Raw genomic sequence first — 22,491 nt, 5'->3', positions numbered from 1 at the left:
TCCCTTCTTGCTCCAGTCCGCATAGCAGCTGCTTGTGCTGCTTATATCTGTAGTTATGCAGTTATACTGAAGGATGGACTTGTATAAACAGATGCCCTAGTGAAATGCCAAATTGTTTGCCATTACTTTTCCAATAGAACTCCAGAAAGGTTTATCATAGTGTACAAACAAAAACAAAGAAAAATTCCCAGCTCAACGTACCAGCCAGCCTGTAACAAATCAAATTATCCAGTCTAATGCCCCGTACACACGGTCGGATTTTCCGACGGAAAATGTGTGATAGGACCTTGTTGTTAGAAATTCCGACCGTGTGTAGGCTCCATCACACATTTTCCATTGGATTTTCCGACACACAAAGTTTGAGAGCAGGATATAAAATTTTCCGACAACAAAATCCGTTGTCGGAATTTCCGATCGTGTGTACACAAATCTGACGCACAAAGTGCCATGCATGCTCAGAATAAATAAAGAGATGAAAGCTATTGGCTACTGCCCCGTTTATAGTCCCGACGTACGTGTTTTACGTCACTGTGTTCAGAATGATCAGATTTTCCGACAACTTTGTGTGACCGTGTGTATGCCAAGTAAGACAAGTTTGAGCCAACATCCGTCGGAAAAAATCCTAGGATTTTGTTGTCGGAATGTCCGATCAATGTCCTACCATGTGTACGGGGCATTACAGTTCATGTTAAAAACAGGGGTTTAGTTTGCACATGTTTGCAAACACATGTGTAAACTGCAGAGGCCGTGAAAAGGCACCCCGTTATTATCTGCATTGAGGGCAGGTATGTCTGGAGGGGGCCCACCCCTCCTTAAAGGCACATAGTGTTATGTGTTAGTTATCATAGTGTACCCCTAATATAGAAAAACAATTTTAAGCGTTTTTGTTCCTATTTAAAAATTTCAGAAAAAATGGAAAAGTAGTTATATTGCTCATGGCAACATATCAACTACTGCACCCATTTTTATAGTTTAATTTCTAGCCGACAACAGCAAATTAAAACCGTGATAAAAATAAAATTATATATATATATATATATATATATATATATATATATATATATACCCTGTTTCCCCGAAAATAAGACCTAGCGTGATTGTCGGTGATGGCTGCAATATAAGCCCTACCCCCCAAATAAGCCCTAGTTAAAGTCCTTGTAGGTCTTATTTTCAGGGTAGGGCTTATTTTTTGGGAAACAGGGTAAGGCTTATTTGGGGGGTAGGGCTTATATTGCAACCATCACCGACAATCACGCTAGGTCTTATTTTTGGGGAAACAGGGTATATATATATATATATATATATATATATATATATATATATATAAACCCATACATGAATCAAACCATATAAATGCCACTACTTACCATTGATTTTACAGCTGCTATGGAGCCTAGGGTGTGGACCAAAGATGGTGTTCTTTACTGGTTCCCGCTTCACTTGACTATTGTCGCTTTCTTCACCTAGTGCATTAAGAAGAAACACCATATTAAGTTAGTGGTGAGGTGTACAGGTGAGGTTTCAAATGATCAAGATGTTACTTTTCCTTTATTCTAGAGTAAAGGCTGGTACCTTTCTCTTGTGTATACCTTCCCTTTCTGTTATGGGGTAGAGGAGCGTTGGCGGTGTTCTGAAGTCCCATTAAAACTCACTGCTAGGGATTATAGATACACTTTGTTGCAAATCTCCCCCACTGTACCCTGTGGTTCCTTCTTTCAGGTACCACGTAGTCGACACACCTGGAAGTTTCAGGATACTGCGGCAGCCAGAAATCTGCAACATAGCAGAGTTTTAATAGGCTAGGTTTATCTGCAGTAGAAGAGCTCAAACATATGTGAAGGTTTATTAGTGACACATATCTCTAAATCTGACTAAGGTAACCTACATAAATATGGAAAATGTGAATACAAAATCTTTAAAAATATATTTTGCACATGCAAATACATTTTTCTCCAGTGATGGTGGTCAAAGAAACCTTGATGATTTCTATATTAAATGAGTTGCCTTTTATCTTTTTTTTTTCTCCAGTGCTGCAGCCTGGCCCTGACAGAGCATCTGAAGGATAGTTTAAGCTTTCGAGTCTCAGACTTGACCATCCCGAAGCACCAGCAAATCATCCAGGTCAGTGATAACTGACATTTTATTGAACCACATGATTCTTATTCTTTTCGAGATAAGACATTGCAACCAATGAGGTTTAAGATTGTCTAAAGGCAACATTTTATTTTTTTTGGTTTTGGATAGAGTGGGAAAGGGTTAGAACCCCTATTAAATTGCTGTCTGTGAACTTTTTGAGGAGATCCACCCTCTCCCGTTTGTCCTAATTACTGCTGTTAATAGGACAGAAAGAGAGAAAAATTAAAAAATTTTGAACAGTCACCAAATCAGGAATAGAGGGGAAAATCATCCAGTAGGGGAACTTCCTTTGACAGCCAGGCCTGTACTGGCCATCGGGACTACAGGGAGTTTCCCGGTGGGCCGATGGCTCAGTGGGCTGGTTTCAGTGACAGCCTGTCAAAGTAATGGCTTTCTTGGTTCGCCCTCAACTTTACACAGTGATGTGAGAAAGATGAGAAAAATACAGAGGAGAATAAGTGAAATAGTAAAAGAGGTTAGTGAGGACTCCTTATGTTATGCTACTTATGTTTTTTTGCACAATTGCGTATAGTTTATATACTGTTTTTGTGCTTGTTTGCACAAATAAAGTGGGACGGTCTGGATGAAGTCCAGGGCCAAATTTTTATCCCAGTCCAGCCCTGTTGACAGCTATCTAAGAGGAGATTGCATTAAATTTGGAGATATTTCCTTCCTGTTGTGTACAGGACAGCAAGTGGAGGGAAACCTTGCCAATGAGACACTGATGGCAAAAAAAAACTAACAAGGGTTTAGAGTCATTGCCTACTCCCTCCAATATAAACATAAAACCTTTCATCTTTAGCTTTACTTTAAGGCAAGATAGACTATAGAAACCAAATTGACCACCACTAAAACACACTGAAGTACAGAACTATTTCATATTGACAATATTATTGGTTCATTGGCCTTAGTAAAAGATAACCAATGTAGTCTAGCTGGTAGGTGACTGAGAAATAAATGCTAGGGTATGTTCCTGCCACTGATTAGAACTGAAGAAGCCACTCGCATGAGAAGTCTGGTTAAATCTGGCTGAAAAATACTATCTAAACCAGGAGAAAAGCCTCTCTGCCATCCCTTATTAGGCCAAAAGACTAACAATTTTACATGATGTTGTAAGAGCTCCCCTTGCTGTTTTACATTATGTTTTTCCTTTTCTCTTCCTCAGGCTAGAAATCAGGAGGAGAAAAGACTTTGGATCTATTATATAAAGCGTCTTATTGTAGAAAACCACCCAGCATCCATCCCTCAGAAGGTAACATTTTGCATAGGACAAAAGGGGCTTTCTGCATAAAAAAGTTAATCTTTTTTATAGCTAAGAAATGATTATTGAAGCTGAACTTCAAACAGCTATAAGAATCCAATTTATTAGAGACATACAAAGAACAGTGGAGAATAGGCAGAGTTAAAGTGGACCTTCAGGCTGGGTTCACACCATCGCCGCATGCGACTCCCAGCAGGGGTCCGGTGTGTCCATCCACCGTTTCAGGTTCGATGTCACCCCAAATTTTTGGCCAAAAAAGACGTACAGGGCTCCTGTGCAAATTCGTACCGGAACCGCAGCAGAGATATGTGAACCGGCTCCATAGAGAGCCGGTCAAAATCTCCTGCTATTGCGAATGCGATGTGGAGAATGCGCATACAATTCGCAATGGTGTAAACCCAGCCTCAGTAATTTTTTCAACTTTCCATCTATTAAATCTTCTGCCCTTGTTGTTTTAACTTTGGATAGTAAAGCATTTTTTTTCTGCCAGTAAGTAAATACCTTATACAGCCCACTTCCTGTTTCTTGTCTGGTCATTAGCCTAGGCTTATGACATCATGCACAGCTCTCTCTCTCTCACTCTCGTGAGAGTTTGCCAGGATGGGAAGGGGGATGAGTCATAAGAGAGGCAATGAAAGCTGCAGAGCTGGAGGTGTGCCTCTGTATGTCTGTGTAAATCCAGGAAGTGAACAGAATCAAAGTGTATATAAAATAATATGCAAAGTGGTTGGAGGAAAGCTTCAGAATGGCAAAGATGTTTTTATTACAAATTATGTGAGCAGACTGCAGTTCCTCTTTAAGCAGACCGGGCTGACAAAGCCACTTGGGATTTAAAGTGGTTGTTAAGTCACTCTAACCTGTATACACCATCAGCACTGCCTCCTATTGTAGTATCCCCCTCTGTGTGTGATTTATAAAAATAAATCCTGCAAATACCTAATTTCACTGCAGAGATTGCGATCACATGACTGGCCAGCTTTTTCCTTTCCTTTCCTCCTCTGAGAGATGCAGCAGGAGGGGCTGAGATTCCTCTGCTGATGTCAATCTGGAGGAGAGGAGGAGAGAGCTGGCTGGTCATGTAATTGCAATCTCAGCTTTTAAAATTAGGTATTTACAGCATTTATATTTATAAATCATTTACAGAGGGGGACACTGCAATAGGAGGCAGTGCTGATGGTGTATACAGGTTAGTGTTATGAGAGCAGCAGGAAGGAGGAGGGGCGGCTCACATACAGACAGAGAGGGCAGGGGGGAGGAGGACACAGGAGCAGAAAGGAGAGCAGATAGCAGGCTGCTGATGACAGAGGCACGTAAACTGACCACGGTGTCAGGGATCAGCAGCCATTTTACACCGTGGTCAGTTTACAGAAGGGTGGGGAGAAACTGGCAGGATCAGCCAGGTTTTTTAGGCGTTACAGGGGGCCAAATGACACAAGACAAGCACTGTGTCATATAACATGCTTCAAAGAAGCAGGATCCTTTTTTTGGGGGTTAAGAAACGCTTTAATTGCAGCAAACGCACTGTGTTGTCAGACCATACAGGAAGTAAGAAGCACAATACATTTCTAGCAGATCAACAGCTACAGCATTTCAAAGGGGAAAAAAACCTGGGGAATGTATATGTCTTGCAGAGATGAACTGGATATTTTATTTTTTATTTTGCCCAGACATACACATTAAATCATAATCATAAATGATAATAGCAAGAGTGTATTAGCATGGTCTTTGTTAGACCCAGATAGGCCTGCTTAAGTATTTTTTTTATTATACTGACTTTTTATTTTTTTTTTTACATAGAAGTGTAGTTTCCCACATTTAATGATCCTGGAAGGATACATATGGTATCCGCTGAGAGTGTCGGCAGACGTTCAATTCCCACAACCCCAGGGACTTGTAAAAGCTTTTTTTGCAGGTGTGGAAAGGGTTTGCAGACAAATGTTACCTTGGGAAAAGAATTTAAAAAAAAACTCTTAAATGCACACCTAAATCAATGAAGGTCTTCCAGCTGTTTTTGATGTGAAAACAATAAAATTCACTGAGGCGAGCATACAAAGCAATCAGCAAGATGTTCCACAAACTGCTCAGTTCCTCCCGGTCAGAGGGAGCAAAACTACCAACCCGTCAATGTTTATTGGTGTGTTATGATGTAGCAACACATTGTTCCGCTGTGTAAGACATCAATAAAAGTTAAAAAAAAGTACCATTCAATGGCTAACTCTATAGATTACTTTAACCCTTTAGTAATCTGAAGCCTAGAAGCCCACACAAGATTTTGCAGCTTCAGTATGCATCCTTAAAGTGATATTAAAGTCTTGTTTTTTTGTTTAAAAATAACAAACATGTTATACTTACATGCTCTGTGCAGTGGTTTTGCACAGAGCACCCCAGATCCTCCTCTTCTTGGGTCCCTTGCCAGCGCTCCTGGCCCCTCCCTCCTGCCCCCACAGCAAGCAGCTTGCTATGGGGGCACCCGAGATGAGCCTCTGCTCTGTGTGTCCATTCAGATGTGGAGCCACGGCTTGCCCTCCCCCCCTTCCTCATTGGCTCACTAACTTTGATTGACAGAAGCAGGAGCCCAAAACCCAAAACCCAAAATGCAATATATTGCAGCTTACCATCCTTAAATGTGGTAGCTGCATTCATTTTCTTTTTTAGGCTAGCACACACTTCGGTGCACTCTGTACCTAACCACTTCAGCCCCGGAAGGTTTTACCCCGTTTTATTTTTTGCTATAATACATATCCAATTAAAAAATTGAAATTTCATCATCAATTTAGGCCAATATGTATTCAGCTACATATTTTTGGTAAAAAAAAAATCCCAATAAGCTTATATTGATTGGTTTGTGCAAAGGATATAGTGTCTACAACTATGGGATATTTTTATGGCATTTGTATTTATAATTTTTTTTCTTACTAGTAATGGCGGTGATCAGTGATTTTTAGCAGGACTGCGAATTGCAATGGACAAATCGGACACCTAACTGACATTTTTGACACTTTTTTGGGGACCAGTGACATTATTACACTGATCAGTGCTACAAAATATGCACTGTTACTGTACTAATGACACTGGCAGGGGAGGGGTTAACATCAGGGGCGATCAAAGGGTTAAGTGTGTCCCTAGGGGGTTCTTGCTGACTGTGTGGGGGTTGCTCTGACTGGGTGAAGACAGAGATTGGTGTCCCTGTTTACATGGGCAGATCACCGTTCTGCCTTTCCCGGGAACGATCACGGGTGGCCGGCATACATTGGGTCTGCTGGACCAGCTTATTGCCATCCCCTGTGTCCAATCAGTGCGTGATTGCGGCTCCAGCAGCACGCGCGCGCCCCCAGTACCTATCGCAAAAAATGATGCACAGGTATGCCATTTCGCGCAATAGAGCCGAACTGCTGCAGTACATGTGGGGTAAGCGGTCGGCAAGTGGTTAAAGTGGTTCCAAAGGCTGAAGGTTTTTTTTTACCTTCATGCAACCTTCAGTATGCAGCTTCCCCTGCAGCCCCCCTAATACGGGACTGGCCCCGGTTTGTGTGTCAATAGACACACAGAGTGGGGCTCGGGATCGAGCACGCATGAGTGCCTCCATAGCAAATGGCTTGCTATGGGGCCACTCAGGGAGGGGGGAGCCCAGAGCGCCGGCGGGGGACCCAAGAAGAGAAGGATTGGGGATGCTCTGTGCAAAACCATTACACAGAGCCGGTAAGTATAACATGTGATCGCAAGGAAAATTTGAGATCATGTAATTTATCTGTCCCTCCTCACCCCTCCCCCTTGTGAACAGAATACAAAGCTTTATGCAAATGGAGAAAGGGAAGGGAGGGAGCAGCTACATGACACGTGACACGATGTCTGCACTGTATGGTAGGTGGAACTTTCAGCTCCAGCACCTTAAGAAGAGCGCTGACACTACTATACAGCATCTGTGAAGCTGCAAGCAGAACCTGTCATTAACATCAAAGATAAAAAATAATTTTATTGCAGCCTGCCAGTTCATGGATGTGGTGGCTGCATTTTCTTTCTTTTAGGGCTCTTTTTCTTTATTTTCACCTGGTGATCCTGCAAGTAACATGCTTTACCAAGGTCCCAATGCTCACTCACCATTTGGTATCTATGGTGGAGCAGTGTTGTGATCATAGGACAAGCCTGCTAACACCCCCTTCCCTTTTCTTCATTACACAGAGAGGAGGTGTTCTGTAGTCTGTGGAAAGAAATGGTAACAATGTAACTGATAACAGTGAAGCAGAGGTAGAGAGCACAGGAAGTTATCAGCTCACTGCATTTCTGGTTGGATCAACAGGTATTTTTGCATTTATCTAACAATAATAACAAAATGCTTTCAATGGTGTATTTAACACACCAAAAGGGAGTAAGTAAGAGAAATGTAAGGTTAGGGTTTACATACACTTTAACAGTAAAATAAAAATAAAACATTAGCTCAAAATTTATAAACATAAATAATGATTGATCCAAAACCAATATAGCTTTCCTTTTATTCTCAAGACCTCCTACTCTCAAGCTCTCTCGTCTCCTCCTCTCATGCTCGTCTCCAGGATTTCTCCAGAGGCTCTCCCATCCTCTGGAACTCGCTACCTCCACCTGTCCGGCTATTTCCTACTCTTGCTACCTTCAGGCGATCCCTGAAAACACATCGCTTCAGGAAAGCCTATAATATCTCTAACTAATCTTTTACCACTTCCATCAGCTCATTCCCCACAGTTACAACCATTTGTACCACCTGCCCCATCCTATTAGATTGTAAGTTCTTCTGAGCAGGGCCCTCTTAATCCTCCTGTATCTGTATTATAACTGTATTGTCTCCCTTTTATATTGTAAAGTGCTGCGTAAACTGTTGGCGCTATATAAATCCTGTATAATAATAATAATAATAATAATAATAATTATTATTTTCTTATTTTTTCAGGCTAAGCAAGTCCTGCTGGAAAACACATTCCAAAGTAAGTTGTATTTCATGGGAGAATAGCAGGGAATGTCAGTCACTGAGGAATGGGGATAAGCAAAGACATTTCCACAAAATTGATTTAGTTGCAAAATGTCATTGAAGCAGAAACTTTCAATTTTGCTCATTGGGCCGCTTAGGCAAAATTTACTGGAAAAAAGGTCTACTTTTTCTTTTTTTTACTTTATTTAAAGGTTGGTGTTTTTTGGGGTAGATATTAATAGTAGTTTAGTTTATTTAGTTTTGTGTTCTTTTCCTTTTCTTTATTGTATATTTGATTATTATTTCTGTAATGTTCGCTTTAAGTTTTGTATTTTTCAAATTGAAAAAAAAATATAAAATGAGGGATCTTTTTTCTGAAGAACAGGTCTGCGATAGTTGAAAGGACATCCTTAATGATGATTTTGTGACTCTGTGTATGACTTTACAAATAGTCAGTTCCCAGTCTAGAACATGTGGTGTACTATAAAGTTTTCCGGTCTAGTTTGTAGATCTAGAAGATTGCAATCTAAAGTGTGTGATTTTTTTTTTTTTTTTTTTACGTTTCTGCTATACAGTGTGTGAATCTGATGGTCTTGACAGTTGGTGTAACTGGTTTGTAGTGTTTAACATTGACATTATTAAAAAGGGTAATTTTGGGTCTTCCCAGTATATGGCATGGATAATCCTATAATGTTTGAGTTTGAAAAGCATCACTCTACAGCAGTGTTTCTTCTCTGTTGCTCTCTGTGGATATCAATAGTGTGTGTAAATTCGTTTTCTTTACAGATAAAATTACTAGCAGCCATTGGCTCTCTTGTAAAAGCAATCCTAGCGGCTAACAAGCCGCTGGATTGCTTTTACAAGCAGCGGGAATGGTTGTTTTAAAGTGCCCCTGTCCCACCATGCTCAAGTGAAAAGGTGAACACAAGCATCAGCCCCGCATCCCAAACGTCAGTTAATGGGCAGTAATTCTAGCACCAGACCTCCTGTGTAAATCTAAAGTGGTAACCTGTAAAGGCTTTCAAAGTGTCGTCTATGGATAGTAAAAATTTCACCGTTTTCACCAATTTTAAAGCGTGACATGTTTAGTATCTATTTACTCGGCATACCATCATCTTTTATATTTTACTAAAAAATGGGTTATGTATTTCGTTTTTTTGCATTAGAATTAAAAGAAGTGTATTCCCCCCACCCCCCAAAAATGTGTTTGAAAAACTGCAACGCAAATACCAGGTAACATCAAAAATTCCAAAACCCACCATTTTATTCTCTAGGGAGTGGGTGCTCAACCTGTGGCCCTCCAGCTGTTGCGGAACTACAAGCCCCTTCATGCCTTTGGGAGTCATGCTTGTAACTGTCAGCCTTGTAATGCCTCATGGGACTTGTAGTTCCACAACAACTGGAGGGCCACAGGTTGAGCACCCATGCTGTAGGGCCTCTGCTTTAAAAAAAAAAAAAAAATATATATATATATATATATATATATATATATATATATATATATATATATATATATATATTTATTTATATACAGTAAAACATTGGATTGAGAGTAACTTGGTTTGAGAGCGTTTTGCAGGACAAGCAAAATTTTTAAATACATTTTGTCTTGATGTACAAGTTGCATAATGTCACATGTCACAACAGAATATAAAAGAGAAGAGAGGCGCCTCTAAGTGTAGCAATATGGTTACATTTAATGAAGGCACAACATTTAGCAACTCACATGGTTTATTATTAAAAGAGGCACGTCTAAGTATGCAGGCATCCGGGGTAAAGCTGTCCACATAGACCGTCCTCTGCACCGCCATCAATGTCATCCCTTCCACGCTGCACTTCACGAGTGCCTCAAGCCTCGCTTTCAGATCGCTCTTCTGCAGGATAGTCTTCCCGGTCACGATTGCAGACTGACAGCGGTGAGAGCCGGCAATGCGGAGGATGGTCTATGTGAACAGCTTTACCCCAGATGTCTGCATACTTAGATGTGCCTGTTTTAATAATCAACCATGTGAGTTGTAAAATGTTGTACCTTCATTAAATGTAACCATATTGCTACACTTAGAGGCGCCTCTCTTCTTTTTTATACTCTGTAGTTCCTGCTGGATTTTGCTTCTAATACCCTTGTGGAGGCTGCCATTTGTGGATGGACATTTTATGGTTACACAATCTATCACATTGCTATAATGTTTTTATATAGATTATAATCTGAAGGATTTATGAATAAATGGTTGTGGAACAAATCATTATTATTATTATTATTATTCAGGATTTATATAGCGCCAACAGTTTGCGCAGTGCCTTACAACATGGGGGCAGACAATGCAGTTACAATACAATTCAATACAGGAGGGATCAGAGGGCCCTGCTGTTAAGAGTTTACATTCTAGAAACATCTGAGATTCCATTATTTCTTATGGGGTAATTCGCTTTGATATAAGAGTGCTTTAGTTTACAAGCATGTTTCGGGAACTAATTATGCTCACAATCCAAGGTTTTACTGTATATATAATGTTTGGGGGTTCTAACTAATTTTCTAGCAAAAAATACAAATTTTTACATGTAAACAAAAGTGTCAGAAAAAGGCCTGGAGGTCAAGTGGTTAAAGAGTCCCAGTGGGATGTAGTGAACATGTAGTACAATATACAATCGCATACGTTTTGGGACACATTAGGCGAGCATACTTTAACCGCTTGCAGAGCTACCTCCCATTGATTCTCCACAAAGGGCCCAACATCTGTTACCCAGTGCCCAACTACTTTAACCGCTTGCCGCCCGCCGGCCATCATATGACGGCCAGGCGGCACGGCTCTTGTTCTGGGCGGGCTTCATATGACATCTGTTCATTTAAACAGGGCATGCACGCGATCGTGTGCGCGCAGCCCTGTACCTTCGGTGGCGGCGTGTCACGGAGACACCGCTCGCCCCGAGGGGGGTGAACAGTCATTGGGCATGGCTGTTTACCACGTGATCGGCCGTGACAAAATCACGGCCGATCACAGATGGTGCCGCCCCACTTTGCACAGCGCATGCACGCGATCACGTCGGTGGCGGCGTGTTCCCAGGAACACTGCTCGTCACCAACGCTGGTAAACAGCCATTGGCCGACGGCTGTTTACCACATGATCGGCTGTGATCCTTTCACAGCCAATCATTAAATGTAAATACAAAGCGGTAACGAGATGTTACCGGGTTCTCCTCCTCACACACCAATCGTGTGTGAGAAGGAGATTGTGGTAACATCTTGTTACCGCTTACAGTGTACACCAACACACACTGATTGCCCCCCCCAATAAACAGGACCTGTCACCACCCATCAAAGTACCTGTAACCACCCATCAAAGTACCTGTCACAGTTCATCTGAGTACCCGAGTACCTGTCACAGTCCATCTGATTATCCGAGTACCTGTCACAGTTTATCTGAGTACCCGAGTACCTATCACAGTCCATCTGAGTACCTGTCACAGTTCATCTGAGTACCCGAGTACCTGTCACAGTCCATATGAGTACCAGAGTACCTGTCACAGTCCATATGAGTACCTGTCACAGTCCATATGAGTACCAGAGTACCTGTCACAGTCCATCTGAGTACCTGTCACAGTACATCTGAGTACCCGAGTACCTGTCACAGTACATCTGAGTACCCGAGTACCTGTCACAGTTCATCTGAGTACCCAAGTACCCGTCACAGTCCATCTGAGTACCTGTCACAGTTCATATGAGTACCGAGTACCTGAATACCTGTCACCGCCCTTCAGAGTACCCAAATACCAGTCAGCAGCCCATCAGAGTCCCCGAGTACCTATCTGTAGCCCATCAGAGTACCCGAGTACCGGTCACCAGGCCATCAGAGTACCTGTCACCAGGCCATCAGAGTACCCGAGTACCTGTCACCAGGCCATCAGAGTACCCGAGTACCTGTCACCAGCCCATCAGAGTACCCGAGTACCTTTCTGCAGCTCATCAAGTTACCCGAGTACCTACCCTGTTTCCCCGAAAATAAGACCTAGCGTGATTGTCGGTGATGGCTGCAATATAAGTTCTACCCCCCAAATAAGCCCTACCCTGTTTCCCCGAAAATAAGCCCTACCCTGAAAATAAGACCTACAAGGACTTTAACTAGGGTTTATTTGCGGGATAGGGCTTATATTGCAGCCATCACCGACAATCACGCTAGGTCTTATTTTCGGGGAAACAGGGTATCTGCAGCCCATGCCTCATAGAATATACGTTGGGGTGTTTGTTTTCCAAAATAGGGTAATTTTGTGGGTAAATCCACTGTCTTGGTGCTCAAGGACCTTCAAAGGTGTGATAGGTAGGAATGAAATGAGATGTGTAATTTATGCTCCTAGAATCCCTGAAGGTACTACTTCAATGTTGGGCCTCTGTATGTGGCCAGGCTGTGTAAAAGTCTCACACATGTGGTATCGCCATACTCGGGAAGAGTAGCAGCATGTATTTTGGGGTGTCATTTTTGCTATATACGTGCTATGTGTTAGAAATATCTTATAAATTGACAACTTTGTGTAAAAAAAAATGCGTTTTCATTTTTTTTCCCCCACATTTTCCAAAAACTTCTGGAAAAAAATGAACTGTTCAAAAGACTCATTATGCCTTATACATTATACGTTGGGGTGTTTGCGTTCCAAAATGGGGTCATTTTATGGGCAATTCCATTGTCCTGGTGCTCCAGGGCCTTCAAAAGTGTAATAGTTGGTTGAGAAATGAGATGTGTCATTTATGCTCGTAGAACGCTTGAAGGTGCTACTTCAATGTTGGGCCTTTGTATGTGGCATTGCCATACTCAGGAAGAGTAGCAGAATGTATTTTAGGGTGTAATTTGTTGTATGCATATGTTGTGTGTGAGAAATACCCTGATAATATGACAATTTAAAAAAAAAATCTTCATTTTGCAAAGAATTGTGGGAAAAAAATACAACTTAAAAAACTCACAATGCTACTTACTTAATACATTGGAATGTCTTCTTTCCAAAAAGGGGTCATTTGGGGGTATTTGTACTTTCCTGACTTGTTAGTGTCTCAAGAAATGAGATAACCTGATGTACTGAAGGCCTGATCAGATGTGATCAATTTTCAGTGATTGGCACCATAGTTTGTAGACTTTACCAAAGCTATGTAGCAGTATAAATTTTGGCCAAAATTTATGAAGGAAAAATTACTCATTTGCAAAATTTTATGACAGAAACAAAGAAAAAAGGCATTTTTTTCATAAACTGTACGTTTTTTTTTTTATTTATAGCACAAAAAATAAAAAACCTACTAGTGATTAAATACCACCAAAAGAAATCTCTATTTGTGTGAAAAAAATGATGCAAATTTCATATGGATACAGTGTTGCATGACTGAGTAATTGTCATTCAAAGTGTGAGAGCGCTGAAAGCTGAAAATTGGTCTGGGCAGGAAGGGGGTGTAAGTGCCCTATATTGAGGTGGTTAATGGCATAATCCTCAAAAAAGAAATAAAGCCCTTAAGCTGGCCATACATTATACAATTTTCTTATTCAATTTCCTTTAGATTTACATTCAACTATGTAGTGCAAGGGCCTGCCTGATTGCATACAAATGAAAAGTGTTTAGGTTTAACCTCATATTATATGGTTTTGGTAAATCTAAAGGAAAATTGTACAAGAGGATTGTATAATGTATGTCCAGCCTTAGAGTGGTTTGCATTCATTTAAAAAGTGGTGTGGGGGACCGACACCATATGTTAGTACTACCTTGTGCATTTACAGCATGCTGCAGCTGCGGGTAGTAAAGATACATGTGTTGTTGAAGTAAAACCTGGACTGTAGGTCAGAAAAGGTAATGTGCCAAGAGGAACCATTTAATGTGAATATAGTAATGCTTACATGAGTCCTTTTGATTCACATGAATTGTGAATTGTAATGGTAGGTCCAAATCAGGTCATCAAAAAAACAACATCGTCCTTCTAACATTCTAAGAAACTTTGCTGGCCTCTAATAAAAAAAGACCGTCATTAAGAGATTGTCCTTAGTGTGATTGCAAACATCTTAGACTACACGGTGTAATTCTTAATGTAGAACTCAAGCCAAAATGTTTTCTTTTATTTTGGATAGTGTAAAGCACACTATAAGATTTTCTGCAGATTTTTGTCTTCAGATTTACCAAAACCATATAATATGAGGTCAAACCTTCGGAATTTCAATTTGTATTCAATTGGGCAGGCCCTTGCACTGCATGGTTTTGGTAAATCTGAAGACAAAAATCTGCAGAAAATCTAATAGTGTGTATGGGATTTTAGGGAGGGTTATAACCCATGAGTTTTTTTTTCCATCTGTGTCCCACAAGGGAGATTACTCTTCACTTCCTGACTTATAACCACAATAGGAAGTGAGAGGAAATCTTTGCAAACTGAGGGAAATCCCTGGTTGTCACCAGGGTCATCAGAAATAGTGTCACTATTGGATCATTTCCCCTCTATCCTTGTTCTGGTGATTATGGATAAATTTAGAATTTTCCTTAACCTTCACTCTAGGTGATTACAGTCATCAGGACACATAGAAAGGGTGATCTTTCCCTAAAGGGGACACAGACAGCAACAATAACCTGATAGGTGTTCTAACCCCTCTTTCCACTCTATCCAAATCAGAAAAAGGTTTATACGATTAGGTTTCCAGTTTAGTCTGTTTGAGTATTGAGGTATTTGCAAGTAAAGTGTATAACTCACAGTCTGGTGGTCTCAAAAGAAAGTGATAACATTCAGTTTCTTTGTTACAGATTGTGCAGATGTCCCAGTTACTTCAGACAGCCCTAAATCCCCCTGGATGGAGGACCTTTGGACATTTCACCGAAACAGGAGACAGTCTGGTAAGAATTATATAGGCCTAATGTTATACAGTATGGGCGGCACAGTGGTGTAGTGGGTAGCACTCTCGCCTAGCAGTAAGAAGGGTCACTGGTTCGAATCCCAACAATGACACTACCTGCCTGGAGTTTGCATGTTCTCCCTGTGCCTGCGTGGGTTTCCTCCGGGTACTCCAGTTTCCTCCCACACTCCAAAGACATGCTGGTAGGTTAATTGGATCCTGTCAAAATTGTCCCTGGTATGTATGAATGTGAGTTAGGGACCTTAGATTGTAAGCTCCTTGAGGGTAGGGACTAATGTGAATGTACAATGTATATGTAAAGCGCTGCATTAATTGACGGCGCTATATAAGTACCTGAAATAAATAAATACAGTATACATAAACGTGCATCTGTGTCTCCTATCTGCATCACCCTGCAGTAGGAGGTAGAAACTGTGTCTCATAGCAATGTTCAATGTCACTTGCATCCTTTTGTCATTTTCCAGGAAAGTCACTTCAACTATTAATTCATATCGAGTAGACTTCAGATACCCTGATATTTCACCTGCCTTAAAGGATGTAGATCATAAGGTAGCATTGATCATAAATGATGCACAGGTCCACTAGTGTAGTAGTTTCTCAGATTTGTGGAAGATAAAGAACATATAAGAAGAGGTGTAGTGCTAAAAAAATAAAACAAATAAATAAAAAGTTCATTTATTTATTTGTTTTATTTTTTAGCGCTACACCTCTTCTTATATTTTGTATCATTGCATCCAGCAATATAGTGTCAGCTGCTTTCTTTGAGTTTATATCGTTCAAGCGCAACAGATTTGTATTTTTAAAGTTAAAGAACATTTATGTGATTATAAAAAAACAAAAAAACATCCACATTCATCTCCATGCTGGCTGCATCATTGCTGTGATGGTGCAGCTGTGCTCGGCCACCTCTAACCCTGAGAACTGAAAATGATCACACGACCACTGATCGCTCAGTTCTTGGTCCAATCTGAGCAGAGAGCAGTGACTGTCAGTCACTGCTCTCTGCTCTGCTCCTCCAGTGCTCACTGAAGCGCCAAGCAGGAGAGGAGGCGGAAGTGGCTAGCTCAGGCTCTCGCCGGCACATTGAGAGGTTGAGCCAGCTGCCAATCAGATAGAAAAATCCACCCTTCAGTTGACTAAACACGCCCCGCTAGCATCCAGGAAGAATAGCAGAAAAATATGTGTTTTGCAGCACTGCCCATCATTAAATAATCCGCCCCCCATCTTGTACTAATCCGCACCTCACCGACATGAACACGCCTTCCATCGGCTATTGTGCACAGGCGCCGTCTCTCCAACACAACAGCTGATCGTAAACTCAGCTGTTGTGCTGTACCGTATGGCGCATGCGCCGTTCGTCCCAGGCACTTCTCGATAGAACACCGGCAAGCTGCGTGCTAATCTATTTATAGAAACCTCCCACGACACACACTTCAGGCTGCTGTCTAGGAGAACTAACTCTAGGAGTTAGCAGGCTGATAACAGAGGAACTGAGCAGGAGAAAGCTATGGGACACAGTGCTTTGAAGAGAGATAAGAAAACACTGCAGATATATGAGCCCAGCTCAAATTTCATGATTCGGGTTTACATCCGCTTTAAGCTACAAATACAGAATTTTCAACGTACCAAGAGGTTGCCTTAAAACATGTGCTAATAAAATAATTTATATATTTATTTTATCCAGTATTTCAATGAAGCAAATCTCTCGCTCACTCTGGAAACACTTTCAGCCTAACTACCCTATCTCTTCTGCTAGCAGACTAGGGTTGTCTGTTCTCCCTTTGCCTCTTGGGATATGCACATCACATATCCTAGACGGCAAAGCACCCCATTCAGAAAGGGGGAATGGGGTGTGCCACTTGGGTCTCTTGATGATTATATTGAATCATCAATATGATGAGCAGGACTGAGAGGTGATGATAGAGAACAAGAGGATCTCAACACGACAATGTTGGATCCTCTTGCAGGAGTGGAATAGGTGGCAGAAAAAGTGCCTATAGGCATTTGCCGAATTTCCCCAAAGATGAATCTAGATCTGGTAAGATAATGATGTTGGTTATCAGTTAGAAGAAGATGCATTGTGCCTGCTATGACTTACACCGCAGGTAGTCATTAAAGGTATTATTATTGGTTACTTTTTTTTTATTTGGAGAAAAAAGTATGATTCTGATGACTAAAGCATACTATTAGTTTGTGTTCATCTACTGGTGTGTTTCTTTTTTTTCAGAATCTCCTCAATACATGTGTAGCCCAGGAAAAATCAAGAAATCATTCACTCTCCAGAGTCTTGGCAGCAGCTCCCAACCAAGACGAGGCCGCAGATTGTCTGGTAAGTAGTGTGGGTTGCTGGATATATAGATATAATAATTTAAGGGGAATACCACATATAAATAAAACCCTATAACCTTCCACCACATCCCCCAAAAACCCATCACATATATAATTAAAAAAAAAAAATAGAGTTAACTTTTTTTTCAGGGTAATGGATGGAGCCATGCAAATCATTCCTTTACACATCATTGGCTGTACATACAGAACTGCAGGTGTATAGCACAGATAAAAACTAATATTATAAACTTCTGTTCTAAATATTCTCTACTGTGCACTGTGTCATTGGATGGCTTTGTAATATACATTGTGTATATGTGTAGATTATAGATTTTTTTTTTTTTACAGTAAACTGTCATCAGCGACCCCAACTTGTTAGTAGAGCATGGCTTTTCCTTGCATAGGTCCTTGGTCACAGCTGATTCTGTTTGATGTAATATTTGTATTTTAACCTACATGTTATCTTCTTGATCATTAGCACATGTTTGGTCTAATCCAAAATCCTCAAGGCTGCACTGACATCTGAGCAGAGCCATGTTTACCATTGTTTGCACACTTTTGCACATGTATACAAGCATTCTAGAAGCATATTTCAAGCATTTTAACTGTATATTCAAGCTTCAGGTGTTATGTTTTAGCCAATGGAAAGCACTAGGGGTAGAGACTAGTTCTTACAAGCTAAAACATGCCTGAAAAACGCCTAAAATAATTTTTGCAAATGCCTGATTTGCGCAGTCATCAAGCTACAGGCACTTGAGTGCTCATATGTGAACAAACGCCATTGAAATAAATGGGATTTTGGATGTGGAATGTTTTGGATCTTAGAGCTAAAAACACTCGGGTATGAATGGGGTTTAACTGCGTGTAAGTGTACCTGGGAGAATTGATGCTGTTTGAAAGGCAAAAGACACAGTAAATATTAATTTGATTTAGGTTTTTTTGCTTTGTGCACGTTATAGGCTGTTAATTGATAAATAAATAACTATTTATTGTACTATTTTTGAAAGCATCCTCACTATGCAACATTTTTTCACAAATGTCTAAAACATTTGCACAGCACTGCACTGCTCCATGGAGCTTCTTCAGGTGTCATAAAAATACTAGCACTTAGCACCGCCACGTTTATTTAGCCCTTACTTATTGCCCTGTCCTTTTGCAGAGCCGGCCAAAGAACTCCAGGCTCAGTTTGAACACAGTGGTAAGTAGTATGATGGCACATAGCTCTACAGGTTAACTACTGCCCTTTCAACAGTTGTCTGATATTTTCCAGCTGTCACCTTTACTGAGTGCACATTTCCTGCCTTATAAATATAGTAAATTTGACCAGTAAATGGACTTTCTAAATATTCACCAGCGGGTATCTATACATATCGGAACAATAGACAATTTTGCAGGGTTCCTGGAACTGGTATCTGTTGATGGCAGAGAATCTTGGCACAGAAAATTTGAGTACACAAACAATGAGTTAAGAATGCATCTCATTATTAAAAGAGTTAAGAATGCTTTAGGGCTGGATAGTTTGAGGGATACTGTGTGTTGGGAGGGTTGGCGTGAGGGTGTTTTTGAAGGTTAGTGGTACAGTTACTTGGAAGTATGGTGTGACTGAGGGTTACTCAGAAGGTTAGTAGTGGAATTACAGGCGGTCCCCTAGTTACAAACATCCGACTTACAAACGACTCCTACTTCCAAAAAGAGGGATACAACAGGAAGTGCGAGGAAATCTACCCCTAGGAAGGGAAATTCACTCCTGTAAGCATTATCATGGGAACAAGATGTCTCCACTGAGGCTTTATCACCAGCCCATGTTTCCCTAAAAACCCCAAATTTTCCAAATCCAATTGTCATTGGGACAGAAAGTGAGGTGAAATCTTCTGAACAGGGGCACAGGCAGCAAAACAAATGTTACAGGGGTGATAATCCTTCCCTATTTTATCCAAAAAGCTTAAAAATAGATTTTTTGGCTGGAGCTACACTTAAAAAATGTACCTGTTCCAACTCACAAACAAATTCAACTTAAGAACAAACCTACAGTCCCTATCTTGTTTGTAACCTGGGGACCGCCTGTATTGGGAAGATTAGTATAAATATATTTTATATACATAAATATTTCTTTAGCTTATATAGCTCTGGCACCATTTCATCTCTCTTTAGAATGTAACAACCAGCACAATACTTTCATGAATTGGCTATAGTGCTTGGCATCTTGGTTTGCAAGTTTTAACAGTCTGCTTATCTGTTTCTTTTAGGTTTGTCACAGATGAAGGTTAGTATTTTCTTTTATAATGGAAATAAGGATGTCAGACAACACATTCTAAAAAAAAGGCGCTTATAGTATATCAATACCCCAAACTTTTTTATTGTTTATGGAGCAGATTACAAAAGGTTCCACTATGGTTGTAGACCCTTACATATACACAGTGAAGTGAATGACCTCAGGTGATGCACATAGAAGAAACAAATCCTCATACATAAATTGTATCTGTCTACCTGCAGTGTTGTGATCTCTACAGCTGTTCAAAGTTCAACATCTATAGAGAGTTTAACCATTTCAATACCAGCCACTTACCCCTCTTCCTGCCCAAGGCAATTTTCAGCTTTCATTTTTAAATGACAATTGCGCGGTCATACAACACTGTACCCAAACAAAATTTTTATCACTTTGTTCCCACAAATAGAGCTTTCTTTTGGTGGTATTCAATCACCTCTGCCATTTTTATTTTCTACTAAGCAAATAAAAATATACCGAAAATTTTGAAAAAAAAAAGTTTTTTCTTTTCTTTTAAAAATTTTTGTAAATAAGTACGTTTTCTCCTTCACTGATGGGCACTGATAAGGCGACACTGACGGGCACTGATAAGACAGCACCGACGATGGGCACTGATAGGCGGCACTGATATGCAGCACTGATGGACATCGATAGGTGACACTGATGAGGTGGCACTGATAGGCGTCACTGAAGGGTGGCACTGATATGCAGCACTGATGGGTGGCACTGATGGGCATTGATAGGTGGCACTGACATGCACTGAAAAGGTGGCACCGATGAGGTGGCACTGACGATGGACACTGATAGGCGGCACTGATATGCAGCACTGATGGGCATTGATAGGTGGCACTGATAAGGTGGCACCGATGAGGTGGCACTGATATGCAGCACTGATGGGCACTCGTGGGTGGCACTGATGGGCACTGATAGGCGACGCTGATGGGCACTGAAAGGCTGCACTGATGGGTACTTATGGGTGGCACTGATCCATGGCACTGATAGGCATCACTGATGGCACTGGCAGGCATTGCTTATGGGCACTGATTTCCATCTCCCTGGTGGTTCAGGGTGGCATACCTTTTGGGGTATGAGAGCCGATTGGCTCTCCTCTACTCGTATCTGTCAGATGCGAATGAGTAATAGTCGCACAAAGGCTCTTCCTGTTTACATCATGATCATCCGTGATTGGACACGGCTGATTACGTGGTAAAGAGCCTCCGTCAGAGGCTCTTTACCGAGATCGGTGTAGGGTTGCTTGTCACAGTACGGGTCTTGAATCATGTGCCCGGGTTTTGTACTGCTTGACACTCGAGCACATTACTCAGCGCAGACCAGGGACAGACCATTCAGGCGGGGGGGACAGGGGAACACCTACCCCTGTGGAGACAGCAGAAGAGGCATTTCTTCTAAATACACCTGTGGTGTGTGTTGAGAAACCGAAGCTCCATTCTGTCTCTCCCCCCCCCCTTCAGTCACCTGCAGGGTCTCTCTGATCTCTGACTGAAACCCCCCCCCAATCACCAGTGCCGTGTGCTGAGAGAATCGGGAGGCGGAGTTCACTGTAACTACTGTCGGGCTGGCTGCTGCTCACACTACATGCAGGGAGAGGTGAGCTGAGTTTTTTGTGACAAATGTCTCCATGGGTGGAAAGCTGTAAACTTTCAGGAGGATTTGTTTTACTGATGCAGTGAAGGGTTAAGGCGACAGGAGAATCGGAAGAGATAGTGTGTGTGTGGGGGGGGGGGAGTCTGCAGCCCTATCACAGCTGACAGAGATACCTCCTAAGCCTGGACACTTGTCTGTACAAAGATCCCCAAATGCTCAGTCCAGATATTGTGAAGTCATTTATGACCATTCATGTAACCTTGTGTGTATGTGGTTAAGTGTAACTTCTGATTGTACAGACTCAGAGCTTGGATAACACAGGGTTACATGAATGGTCATCCATTAACGTCACATCATCTGGGTATACAGAGTGCTAGGAGCTGGCTTACAGTATATAGATATGTGCTTCTTATACCAGATTGTTTTCATTGAGCAGTATTGTTGTATATAGTAGTGAATGAGCTTTTTTTGATTATAGACTTCACCATCTGACCACTTCTCAGCCCCCCACTCCCCCCAGGTGTATCACCCCCAGACCACTTCATACACACATTACTCAGAGCTGCTTCCTACCCCCCAGTTGAGGGACATCATTCCATGGTCACTTTCCTTCCCAACATCGCTCACTGGTCACCCCATAGACACTGCAAGAAATCCTTCCCCATACTGCCACCGTCAACCCCTCCACACTCCTCTTCTCTACATACTGCCCCCATCATACCCACACCACAGTCCTCTCCTGTATGTACTGCCCCCATCATACCCTCCACACTCCTCTTCTGTACATACTGCCCCCATCATACCCACCACACTCCTCTCCTGTAAATACTGCCCCCATCATACCCACCACAGTCCTCTCCTGTTCATACTGCCCCATCATACCCACCACACTCCTCTCCTGTACATACTGCCCCCATCATACCCTCCACACTCCTCTCCTATACATACTGCCCCCATCATACCCACCACAGTCCTCTCCTGTACATACTGCCCCCATCTTACCCTCCACACTCCTCTCCTGTACATACTGCCCCCATCATACCCATCACACTCCTCCCCTGTACATACTTCCCCCATCATACCCACCACA

The 22,491-nt window shown here is 41.6% G+C and overlaps 1 protein-coding gene across 2 annotated transcripts in view; it reads left to right on the top strand.

Annotated features, from left to right (window-relative positions):
• The window catches only part of PLEKHG2 (pleckstrin homology and RhoGEF domain containing G2), a 148,059-nt gene that overhangs the window by 111,826 nt on the left and 13,742 nt on the right, over positions 1-22,491 (top strand). For both annotated transcript variants that reach the window (XM_073598777.1, XM_073598776.1), the window contains 7 exons: positions 2,029-2,121; positions 3,302-3,388; positions 8,319-8,352; positions 15,093-15,182; positions 17,430-17,531; positions 18,690-18,728; positions 19,777-19,793. In XM_073598777.1, coding sequence (XP_073454878.1) covers positions 2,029-2,121; positions 3,302-3,388; positions 8,319-8,352; positions 15,093-15,182; positions 17,430-17,531; positions 18,690-18,728; positions 19,777-19,793 — 462 coding nt within the window. The remainder of the gene's footprint in view (positions 1-2,028; positions 2,122-3,301; positions 3,389-8,318; positions 8,353-15,092; positions 15,183-17,429; positions 17,532-18,689; positions 18,729-19,776; positions 19,794-22,491) is intronic.

This window comes from Aquarana catesbeiana, linkage group LG09 (genome assembly GCF_042186555.1).
Source record: "Aquarana catesbeiana isolate 2022-GZ linkage group LG09, ASM4218655v1, whole genome shotgun sequence".
Classification (NCBI taxonomy): Eukaryota; Metazoa; Chordata; class Amphibia; order Anura; family Ranidae; genus Aquarana; species Aquarana catesbeiana.
Note: the sequence above shows the minus strand (reverse complement) of the source record. Positions and strands in the feature narration are given on the sequence as shown.